This window comes from Chanos chanos, chromosome 11 (assembly GCF_902362185.1).
Source record: "Chanos chanos chromosome 11, fChaCha1.1, whole genome shotgun sequence".
NCBI classification, from domain to species: domain Eukaryota; kingdom Metazoa; phylum Chordata; class Actinopteri; order Gonorynchiformes; family Chanidae; genus Chanos; species Chanos chanos.
The window spans coordinates 10169240-10182048 of NC_044505.1; the positions used below are offsets into that span (position 1 = coordinate 10169240).

Below are 12809 nucleotides of genomic sequence, written 5' to 3' on the forward strand. Positions count from 1 at the left end.
GAGAGACGGATCACGAACAATCAAGCACCTTTGTCTTCGTTTAATCTCAGAATAATGTGCTTGTTCACTTAAAGCACACTACCTTCAAAAAGACCATCCATCACGACTTCATTATCTGAACTACCATTTGCAGATGGTTCTCGTTAATTTTGGCGAAATCCGAGTTTTAAGGTTTGTTTCGGTTGAACAAATAAGCTCCTGTGATGGGATCTGACATCATTTCGTTTATGAAACAGAAGTTGTGAGTTGAGCAAACGCCAGGTTCAGACATTACGTTCATCTAAGGCCAGGTTTTTCTTAAGCCAGAAACCTAATTGACGTAGGTATGTTACAAAACTGGTCACTCTGGCCAAAACCAACAAAGAGGCCAGTGATTGCCACAAAACAAATAGTTTGACAAATCACTGATTGCATTACAAGTTTTTTTTTTTTTTTTTCATGAGCTATAATTTTGTACACCTAATCAGTTCACCCAACAGTTCACTTGTCTCAGGCAAGTATGTTGTTTTTGTATTTCATATCAGCAAATGTGGTGATTACTAATGTGAGGAGGAACAGAATAAAGTTTCTAGTCTAGTCCGCAGGGTAAAGAACTTGCATTCTCAAGTTTTCTCTTGTCGATGACATTATTTTTTATTATATGATACGGTGATACACTTGCTCTTTGGCAAGTTATTACTATGAGGGTAAACGTACATTGTTGTATGGAAAGTAAAGTACTCTAACACGGAATCATACAAATACTTAATCATGTATCAGTCACGTACTATTCATTGTGGACAGACATATGAACTAAAACAACCACAACAACAATGAAAAGACCAGGGAGGTGCTCCAGAAAGCAGGTTTAGTGGAAACTCAGAGTTAGTTAACTCAGAGTAAGTAGTAAACCTCCTAATAGAGGAGCCTTATGGCTTCATTCTCCTAGCAAAACAAAGCCATAGGGCTCTTCTATTAGGAGATTTATTACTTGCTCTGATTTAACTAAGTCAGAGTTTTCACTAAACCTGCTTTCTGGAACACCCCCAGGCTGAGAGTACATTGGAACTGAGAATGTGGTGTTTATATGCCCTGTATAACCAGACTTAAATAGGCTAAATAATTAGCTGAAGTATTTAGAAGGCTGGGCCTTGTCCCAATGCTCTCACATGACTTCTTGCGTCTTTTTTTTCTACTTAAGTTCATAAATTCTAACATGACTAAGTGTGTCGAAACCAAAGTAAACAAGCATCACATGAATGCCTTATAGAGTCTTCATCCAAACTATCAGAAGAGGTCAAGGTAACAAGGAAAGGAATCGCAGAGGAGAACTGGGACGTGGCCCAGCCATTCAAATACTATGGATAGTTGTCTGACCCAGTTCATAATTCACCTACCACTGGACCTCATTTACTACAACAACTATCACACTCACACTCTTGCTAGTTTTCTCTCGGTGTAGCGGGGGCTATGGCGAGAATTGAAACCTAGGTCTCCAACGTACGCTAAGGGCATTTCCTGGAACGTTTGTAACCTTCACACACATACACAGACGCTTGTCCGGCGAAGAAAATAAACTGTAAATTTGACTATAATTCTGGAATCTATGTATTCATGAATATAGCTATGATGACAGAGCTGCATAAGTGCATTCTTACCTGCAGGTAGCTGGATGAAATCTCCTGCCTTTGAGGAAACACCTATTTGGCGTCTCTGTACATTCACACACGCACTTGGTGCGGTTGAGCGGTTGGCTTTTAGGACACACTTTGGAACAACTGCACTGGCAGGTGTCCTTGTTGAACGTCTGGTGCGGTCCACACGAAGAGGGCTTGGCTTTACACGCGCACTGGCAAGTGTTTTTGTCCAGGTAACGGTTTGGCCCACAGCCGGACATCCTGAGCTGTTTTTTACACACACACTGACACGTGTCCTCATCCAGCTCTTTGTTTGGGCCGCATATGTCATGATCATAAGATTCTAGGAACACAAAAGAAATAAACATGTTACCATAGTGACATAACAATTTGTGCATTTGAGGTTTTACAATGAAATGGTACCATCTTATTAGCAATGGCACAATCTTATTCTCAATAACAGAGGACGGTGATCCTTGATATAACATTGTGGAATTCTTGGACCCTTCTCAGATATTTACTTAAGCAAAGAAACAAACAAACAAAAAAAACCTGGATGATTTTTCGCTTGACATGATAAACCGTTCAACGATATGGCATTCCTACTTTGCGTTCTTTGCAAAGCAGTTTCCCCTTGCGGTATAAACAGATGTTTTTCTTTCAAGCTTGGCTAAAAGTCAAAACTGATGGCTAATGTCTGTTTTTTTGTTTTTTTTTTTCCAAGAGAACATAAAACAGCTAAAGGATCCTCACATTTTTGTCATTACAGTGTTTATGTGTTTTCTGATGACCACACTAACATTACGATGGCAACAGGAGTTTGAAGGTTTTACTCGTCTTGCAAATGACTGAACCATTGCTTTTTAATCGGACCTGCTCTGGTTCCACGGAGGAGCGGAGAGACATGTTCCCTTTCTAAACCTCTGAGTCATTGCTCTTTCAGTATAAACCTCGTAAATGGTCAATGACTTGCGTTTTTTGTTTTTCTTAATGTTTGTTACATAGTCTGTCCCTCTATACCTGCTAAGCTGTCATAGTGGTTTTAAATTGCCTCATTGTAGATATTCTCCTCTTGGGAAATGGCTGGATTATCGTAAGTAAGGCATTCTATGCCATTTGGCTTTTGTTGGAAAGAATTCGTGTTTGTCTGGTTTGAAAGAAAGACCACATTTTTCTTAAAAAATAACCAATAAAGTTTTCACAAAAGGGGGAATTTTTGAACGTAGGCTGACCTTGACTGTGGATGCCACTAGTTTCCAAGAGTTTCATACAGCAATGCTTAAGTCTTGTACTGCATACACAATGTTTGAATAGTACAAAACGATAAATAAGGAAATGGTAAAAATAAAACAAAAAAAACCCCGTTAAATTGTTGCAGTTTAGGCTTTGTCTTCAACGATGAATGATGAAAGACTCGTTTTATTAAAAAGGACTCTAGTTAGTATTTTGAAAGGGGTTCACGGTTCCTGCTGACAAACAGTACACCTTGCACTGTTATAAACAAATAGTGGTATAGCACCCCTAGAGGTGGTGAGTTAAAACACTTTCTCCAATGAAAGCCGAGTTAAAACAGGCAGTTGTCATATCTGAGTATTTATAACCCAACATTCATGTTGAAATAATAATAATGATAATAAAACCAGTATGTTTTTTCTGCAATGATGTAACTTTATGTTATGTCACTTCATATGAACACGCCCTAAAATGGTTTATCCTTTTTTTTTTTGTTTGTTTGTTTTTGTTTTTCTTTTTTTGTCTACATCTTTCAACATGTCCATGAGGTAACTTAAGAAACTGGAGACTTCAGATAAGAATTGCTGGGTTGTTTATTGTTCTAAATCATAGAATACAGTCATAGCCATGATCACAGTCAGCTGTGGTGATACACAGAGCATCTCTATTGAATTCTGGCCACCATGTTCATGACTTCCCACTGATGTTTTCTTCTACGAACTCCTGGTATATCACTGACAACTTCATGAATGCATATGCCGTTTTCTCAGCCAGTAATAAGTTCTTCACAAAAAAAAGAAAAAAAAAAACCCAGTAGGACTTCTGGATTCCCAAACTAGAGTTCAATAGTTCAACAGCCCCTGCTATGGGTCCATGGTTAAGCTCAGACGACGCGCATGAGAAGAAAAATGCTCTTATATGTCAGTTCTCTTTTATGTAACACTCATATATTTCTGCATTACACTGGTGCAGATAAAGTTTCCTCTGCACTTTCTATGGCTTGTCCTCTGCTGATTCTAGCCTGAAATTAAAGTCCGTCCGGCGTGTTTGGATGAAGCTTTAATCGTCGCAGACAGATGGAGCTCGACAAGTCTGCTAAGAGCTGATCAGGACAAACAACCCGACACACGATTTGTCTTCTGAGAGTTAAAGTATGTCTCCGAGGTGGGGGGGGGGGGGGGGGGGGGGGGGGGGCTCAGCCAAGACTTGGGGAGGACAATCATGAAAGAAGAAAAAATAATAAAATGATTAAGTTAGTTGTAGGAGCACAGTTCAGGAGAGACATGGAGAATAAGTCAAGCCAGCAGGCGTCCTCACTGCTCCTGCTTCACTCTGTCATGTTCTGATATCACAGGAGTCTCTGTTCCTCCTTTTATCTGATCCTAAACTGAACCTCAGGGAGTAAAGGTTGTCCACACATCTCTATACGGAGTGTCATGGGACTCAGTTTCACCATTAGCTGTAAGTGAGAGAACGTGAAAGCTGACAGCCAGGAATGGGGGAATGATTAATAAGCCTGCCAAGCATTACAGATTACAGGGGGTTCAACCCAAAGTTTGATGAACATCTAGAAAAGGAAAGGAGTTAAAACACTTACGTGAACATTCTGTTCCTGCCCAAGAACGAGACTTCCCTGAACACATAATCATTAAAGCCATAATTGAATGAATTAAATGGTTTCAGATTTTTTTTTTTTTTTTTTTTGCGGTGAGCTGAATCTGTAACATGACGTTCCTTGGGTTTCAAGGATTGGAACAGGGAATCGTTCTTGTAAATCAAGCAAGAAATCCTTTAAAATTTTTTATATAGCTCTAGCACAGACAGGTACAAGGCCAGCAGTGCGGCTCCCACGGTAACCATTTGACAACGATTCATTCTATTAAGACTCAACATTGTTTTTTTCACCTCATAACATCTCTATATGTGAATACATTATTTCAGGTTTGTGAGATAATCTCTACCAAATGCTCCTGAGGCCTAAAGTTTCGTATTCAGACACTAGTGACTTCTCTGTCTGAGTAAATCAAATGCATTAGCTTCGCTAGATATAATGACACTCCTTTTTATATCGTAAGTAAAACACATCTCTCCGGCAACAGGAGGGGGTATCTCTCGACTGCCTTGGACTGCCTCGGGTTTCATATCGACCTGCTGAGCCCCTTACAACATGGCTAAAGCATCCCATTATTACCAGCACATATATATCTATATGGCTCCTCTATCCAATTCATATTTTACATGTCAGACTCAGTTAGCATGAAGAGGACACATGCTAATACTGTTACCGCTAAAGCTAGGCCTGGCATTGTTCTGTCCGCGACCTGTCAAAAAGGAGAGAGGGAAGATGGAAAGGTGTTTTGATTTAGCGATGGTAGTCAGGACCTGTTCGTCTGTCCCCCACCCTCTCAGTGATTAGAAAGGTGAGTGTAACCTTTCAATATCTGTCATGGCTACTTTGTGTTTGAGTGTGTTTGGGTTAGCAATGTGCTTATCAAACTAAAGCAGCTGGAAGATATTAGGAATTCAAATTGAGGTAGGAAAGAAGTCACAATTTTTATTTCATCTTCATTTTGATCACATCTAAAAAATTTTTCACTTTAATTTTGATGATTTATGCATATATTGGCATGAGAACTATACTACTTGATTGATTGATTGATTGACTGATTGTGACAAGTCCAAAATGATCAAAGCTGGCTGCTGAATTCCATTATCCTTTTCTTCAAAAAGCAACATAGCAATGTCAACCACATATAAATATATGAATGACACACTGAGTTGAATGGGACGCTCCACTGTCAGGATGGATCTATTCAGTGATGTACCTCACTGAGTAGGACCAGTGCCTCTCAGATGTTTTGCAGGGAGGCGAGAAAATAAACGGGTTGACGTCTAGACACGGACACCCGTTGTACAACTGACAGAGCAGCAATATCACTGTCTCTTTCTCCTCTTCACAAACAAACACACACGCCCACACATAATGCACAGTGGTCATTAAATGTATATATTGGACCTTACCAGAACCAGACTGTGGGGGCGGGAACAGGGTGTCATGCTGTCTCACACATCTGCACAGTCGACTGCTCCAGCTGTGGTTCTTTGGGCATGTTTTATTCGCCACATGACATCTGCAAAGGAAACAAGCTGTTAGTGAGGAGACGGGCAGTAGCGCGAAGTAAAGATCTTTGGGGCCTGTCGATAAACACACAGTCACTTACTTAGTAGAAGATTAGTCTTTTTGATGTCGATTTAAAGTGAGACTGAATGGGATTTTGAGAATGTGAAACATCATCAGTAGATCAAAGGCTGGAGGGCAGCATATCTAATCTCTCTGTGAATTAGCTTGTTAGCGTTTGATGATTTCAAGTGCTTCTCTTCTGTCGCAGATAATTTAAGGGTGTGGAGCTGGATGAACAAACAACTCCCCCCACCCCCCGCAGGGAGAAGGTCTCATTGGTTGACGCTGTTTAAAAATAAAAGTATTTCCAGTTTTCCCGATCTATTTCGTATGCCCGTATTCTTAGGTGCACCCGCTAATTAATAACACACGGTTTAGGATAGCCATACTGAGTATACATGCTGTGAAAGTTATGAAATTCTGAGTCAGATATTCTGGCTTACAATTTCTGGGCTTGGGCCTAACTCTGTCAGAACTGACAGCATGCATAAGGGTTTGAGAGAAGGGAAGAGGAAAACAGAGCCTGTAGAGTACCAGTGCTCTCTGAACAGTGTCCTTTTAACCAATGGCATATGCTGGCGTTGGCAGGGGCATCACCTTCATTGAAGCAGAAATCACAAAAACTCTCCACTGCTGTGGTACTTACAGCTCTCTTGCAAGGTCATAAATAACCACACATATAATTCAGGTGTTTCAAAAATCTTGGTTTTTTTTGGGCGTAGGGATATTTTCAAAATTGAGGTATAGAATAGCAGGCTTTTTGGTCATTTAGAGGTGGAATTTTTGGAAAAAGCCTTAAACTGATTTGCCCGGCATGTAAGGCTTTGCTTGGTCAAGAATAAGGGATACAAGAATATTTCTTTTTTCCTTCAGTGTCAAGATCGGTTCAAGATTGCTCACGGGCTAGTTTGCTTACGATAAAAATGTCTATAACTTTATAACTGTTTCAGAATTACATCACAGGGTGATCCATAAAACAAACAAATAAATAAAAAACCCAAAACAAAACAGTCTTTGGTTTGACTTGATTTCTACATCCCTCTAAAATTATACAAATAAATTGGCCTTTTATAATCAGCTGTCAATCAATGATGTATAATCTGGACTGGAATTTAGAGTGATTGTGTGCCTCCACAGGGCAGAAGGGTGTCTGTAGCAGTTACCTGTAGCTCATATTCTAGCACGGGTTCACCCCTCATTTCTCTCAACCCACATCATCTTACGGAAAAAAAGCACAGCATGTTCTAGAATACTGTGGGTGGGGAGAGCCAAGCTTCAAGAGAGCCAAGATATACTTTCTTCTGTCTCGCCGAAATAAAACATTGTGAGAAATTATGTTTATTCTGTACTAAAGTAAGATTCACCCCCCCCCCCCCCCCCCACCCCCACCCCCCAATGAAACGATGTCCTATGTGTTTCTACGAGATTTAATCATGAGACACCTGGGTTGCATTACAGCATTCTAGAATGGAAGCAGTGACATGGAACAAAACAACCGGGCTGGATTTGGCATTCTAGAATAGTCTCTAGGGGTGAAATCCGTGCTCTCTTTGATACTGGGGAGGCTACCTTTTTTTCCATTTGCATAAGCTTGCATGAAGGGTAACAAATTCAAATGCAGATGGGTCACGCCATCTGGGAACCATTTAAGTAACAGCATCAGCTACATCTAGAACATTTGTGCTTTGAAATCTCTGAAAACTCTACTCTAAAACATAAATTTCAAAAATTTTTTGTGTTGTTATTTTTAATGAGGAATTTTGGAACTTTGAAACTACTCCATTCTACAAAAGGACAGACCAACTAAGGTCAGAAAGTTCTTGTTTTTTCTTAAAAACTAGTGCAAGCACCTTCTTTTAACAGAACCGGCTAGACTCCCTTTACCGTAGAGATTACGACATGGCTGCTAGAGCATATTTATCTCTGCCAGCGAAAATGAAAAAGAGCTCCAAGCAATGCTTCTTTCAAGCCCACCACAAAGATGCTGGGGGTGGGGTGGGGTGAGGTGGGGTGGGGTGGAGGTAATTTATCGTCCCTGGCGTGGGAGGGTCTTTCTGGAATTTCTGAGAAAACTACAGAAGACAGAATGGTGTAGGTGATGCGTTTATGGTTATGAACGCATAAGCGTCTAAAATTAATGGCGGAAATTTCTCTCGAGGGTGGTAAACATACAGAGGAGGGGAGAAGGAGGTGAGCTATGATTTCTTCTATAGGTACTGACAGTGTGGAACTGAAAGAACAAAGAAAGAGAGAGAGAGAGCGAGGGAGAGGGAGAGAGCGAGAGAGAAAAAGAAGTCTTAAGAACTTTACAGAAACCTGTAAGCGGTTGAACCGTGTTCGTCATAAGTGGTATTTACATTTAATGGTGTGGAGGAAAAGCACATATTTAGACCTACAGTAAAAGTCAGCCTGTGGCAATATCCTTTTCTCTCTCTGCCTATCCTGAGGAAATGCCAGTCATAAGTAAGTCCTTTGAGAATAACCTAGGATTTTCCTTTGAGAGAAAAAAAAAAAGAAAGAAAAAAAAGGGGGGGGGGATGGACTGTTTCCTTCTGGAAGTGAGTGGAGCAGGTTTTAGCCATTCTGTTTCTGATTTAGACGCTTTTTCTCACAGCTCTGCCGTGCGAGAGCTGAAGCGCTTCAGTCCTAGCACGTGTTTATGCTGAAGCTCCTGAATAACTGGATTCAACGCTTTGTTTCCTTCTCTGCTTCCACTCCTGAACAGGAGTCCTAATTTCCTTCAAAGGCATGAACAGTCACCTAACGGAACTGTAAAGCGTTCAAGTGAAGGGTTTTGTTTGTTTGGCCTTAAAAGGAAGAATGAATATTTGAACAAGGCCAAACTTTCAAATGATACTTCACATTTGACCCAGTGTTTGATGATGTCACTTCGGAGACTAGCGGCTACAAAGCAAGCTCAGATGAAGGTTTCCACAGTACGTGGAAGGAGCTGGGTGTCACGGTCTGCCTTTGACCTTTGCACTGTACCGAGGATACGTGCCCTACCGAGAGTGGGGACGGACGTAACGGCTCGAATTTCATTGTCATTAACCTCTCAGCGCCTGAGAGGGCACAGGGTTAGGCCTTATGGCACGGTCGGGACCAACACCGTTCCCCCACCGTGCTGACACCGAGTTCTCTCGTATGGTTGTACCTAACAACACACAGACACACACACACACACACAAAATACTTTGCATAGATTGTCAGATTCTTCTTAGATTTTTCAAAACAAACGCTGCTGTGATACCTTTTTTTAAGTTCTGATGAATATGATGCTAAATTGTGCTGTGCTTTTAAAATAGGACAGAAATGTCCTTTTTTTTTCTGACAATAAACATGGAGATGGGATATACAACTCTGTTTATCCTGTACACTGAAGACTACAGAACAGGGTTGTGAACCACAATAAAACGTACTGCTGGTGGATAAAATTAATATCATGGATTGTTTATGGAGAAAAACGGAAACAGACTGTTGACCGTCGACATTGAGAAATAAAACAAATTACAGATGTTGTCCCCAATAAAGTATCAGCGCCGGCGCTACACGTGAGATTTACTCTCAATATGCTTTCAATTACTATAGATCCAGTGGCCTAAAAAGACAAGACGTTCTTGTCAGTAAGGATAAAAAAATGACATAGAAGACATAAAGCATAAGTCATAATGATGTATTGCATGTGCTCTTGCAGTTCGTGTGATGGAGAAAAGACCGTTTACACGTACAAGGTGTCCAAAAGATAATAGTCAACGCTTAAAAAGATAAACGTGACCATCCGCAAACCCTGTCTCGAATGTTTAAGCCTGCTCTCATTGGCTGACTTTGCGTGATGCAAAACAGCGGAACCCTCGCCTCTGACGGATTCGCTTCAATGCAGATATAGGATACGCGGTAAATAACGCTGCTGTATCTCAGTCTTAAAGGCAGCACCGTCCTGGCTCTCTGAAAATTTATATTCGCACATTCCAGCTGGGTATAAACATCCACATTCCTCACTCTCACGGTTGATATCTGCCAAGTGTACTGTGGAGACCTGTTGTGTACATTTTTTAAAGTGGGTATGTCATTACATCAACAAAAAGAAGATGAGACTTCGGTGGCGACATTTGCCGGTGAAACTGTCCAGCAGCCTTGAATACACTGAATGCACTGGATGGAGAGACCCAAAGCAAGAAAGAAAGAAAGAACTCGATAACTTGATTTCTATCACCAGAAGGGCTTGTTTTGTAGACGTTTTTGTATGATCTCAAGCACAGGGCCAAGGCAAATGTCGTTTTAAGTAACCAAGGCAATGGGCTTCTTTGGAATTCTCCATCCAGGCTCGATAAGGGCCCTAGGCTTGTTTATCCTAGAGCAGAGCCTCTATTTTCCTAGCGTGGTGACTCACGCACCAAGTCTTATTCCAAAACGATGGAGAGCGCGAAAGCTCTTGCCAGGTCCTCGTAATTATTACCAGTCTTTTTCATTACACTGCAAACGCTCAGATAAGACTAGGGAAAAAAAAAAGAAAAAAAAAAAAAGCCTCGATATTTGACATTTAGATCGATTTTTTTTTTCTTTCTCGCCCTCTCGCCGACACACGCTACAGATTCAAAACGTATGCCTGAATTTTGCCTCGACACAGATAACTTTTTTCTCTTTTTTTTTTTTAAACTCCCTTTTGTTGAATGATTTATCTGATGCCTTCAGAGCACGCCTGGAGGTGCTGTTGGCACCTTTTAGGTACAGGGCCTGCTAAAAGACCACCCTGCGTAACAGCTGGCAGTCCAATGTCTGCGCTTTTATCAGATGGTACGACTTGTACAAGGAGAATATTATCCCCAAGAGAGATAGGAATCTGACTTGCAGCTGACCCCCTTTGCAATGCCGTGGTAAGATTGCATCTCTCCCTCATAGTGATAAGTTTTATCATTACTCCGGGATCAATATGTTTACACGTTAACCTGAGGTACTGAATCTGAAGTACTCTTTGTGTTAGTGACTCCTTGCAAGGGAATGTACAACACAACACCCTCTTTCTTTTTCCTCCACTTGATATATATATATGTCAGAATACTAATGACAAAGTGCGTTCTGTCCTCAAAACAATTGCATAATAATTGTCTTTTCAAGTAATCCAAATTGATGGTGGTGAGAGAGAGAGAGTTAGAGGAACAAAGCCCTCTGCTTTGTTGGATAATGATGATCATCTTTTTGTGGTTCTTGTAGAAATTACCGACAACCCCCGAAACATTGGATGCAGATGACTAATATTTTCCTTTTGTTTAAATGATACAAAAACAAGGCGGGGATAGAATTATTCTTTCGTTCTGTCTGTTGTGTTTACAGTGATCACCAGGGCTGCCAAAATACGGCAGGCTCTCTGAAGCAGAATCCTCATTAGATAACGATCCTACAGTATGCCAGTATAACAACATCACAGACGTTTCTGACTGAGTAAGAGGTGAAATCAAGGTCCGAAGGGGCTTTGCTCCAGTAAGCTTTTGCGCTAATATAGCTGTGAATCACCACAACAGCCAGAAAAACAATATGAGATGGGAGAGTTGAATTCAAGGTAATTGGCTATGTGGAGACACTTCCAATGGGTTCAGGCACAGAAGTGCATAGACGGTGGTATGGAGCGGATGATCAAGGAGATCAAAACGCTTGATGCCGTCACGAATCCCGTGTTCTCCTTAACTGTGTAAACGTTCCTGGTAAATGTAAAAGCGTGTGTGCTGTCCCTCGCGGTGTAAGAGATTGGAATGAGGAGAGAAACCCCTCCTCTGTGTGTGTGTGTATGTGTGTGTATGTGTGTGTGTGTTGAGCAAAAAAGAAAAACAAGAAGAAACACGGTTTCATAGCACTGGTCGCCGTAGGAACACATCTGCTTTTTCTTAAGCTAGGCCGAGCTGTACGAGAGCTTGCAGAGGGAAGATGCGTTGCCCCCCCCCAAACACCTCCTCATTCCCTAACACCCCCCCCCCCCCCCCCCCCCCCCCCCCCCCCCCCCCCCCCCCCCACACACACACACACACACTCCCAACGCCCCCCCTTCCTTTCCCCACCTCCCCAGCTCTCTCTCACTCACTCCTGTTGCTGCAAATCACCCTGACAGAAGATGCTTTGTGGGGCGAAAACATGACACACATGAAATAGGGAAAAACAACAAACAGTGCTTTCCTTCTTGCTGCAGTTTGCAAAGCTCTGAAAGATTCAGCAGTGGGTTCAAGGACAAACGGAGAAGTAATTCAAGATCATTAATCAAAAGCCTAACATTCAGAGTCCTGCAAGCTTGCACATGACCAGGAAAAGCAGCTAACCATGCATCAGTGACCCAACCTTGAATACGCTCACGAGCTGTCCAGAACTCACATGAGCAATCATTTCAAGACGTCTGTTTTTTTTTTTCTTTTTTTCCTTTAAGGATGTCAAGCTGAAACTAGGATACGAAGCAAAGATTTCATGCAGAGCAGATGCTATGCCTGTTTTACATGCCCTCCAGGTACAACATTCGTATAGCTTCCTACAGTTGAAACACTTTGAACATGCACTCCTACTGATTTGTTCAACGTCAGTCGGTACATGTTCGATCTCTGCCCTGACACTTCGAGAAGGTTTACTCTGTTGAAAAGTTTACTATAAAAAAAAAGGACAATAACAGAACTCAAAAACATTGAAAAAAAAAAGAAAAGAAAAGAAAAGAAAAATCGTCTTTCATTGTAGCTGTGAATAGATCTCTCAGCGATGCTGTAATGATTTGGCAACGATTTCCGTCCATGTGGGATCAATTGCCA

General features: G+C 41.4%; 1 protein-coding gene across 2 annotated transcripts in view; it reads right to left on the reverse strand.

The window, feature by feature from the left end:
- The window catches only part of vegfc (vascular endothelial growth factor c), a 34019-nt gene that overhangs the window by 692 nt on the left and 20518 nt on the right, over positions 1–12809 (reverse strand). Inside the window, exons 5-6 of one of the 2 annotated variants that reach the window (XM_030788180.1) lie at positions 5877–5980; positions 1638–1959 (exon numbers count right to left, since the gene is read on the reverse strand). In XM_030788180.1, the coding sequence (XP_030644040.1) occupies positions 1638–1959; positions 5877–5980 (426 nt within the window). Of the gene's footprint in view, positions 1–1637; positions 1960–5870; positions 5981–12809 lie in introns of both variants that reach the window. The other variant, XM_030788179.1, reaches the window with a different exon arrangement.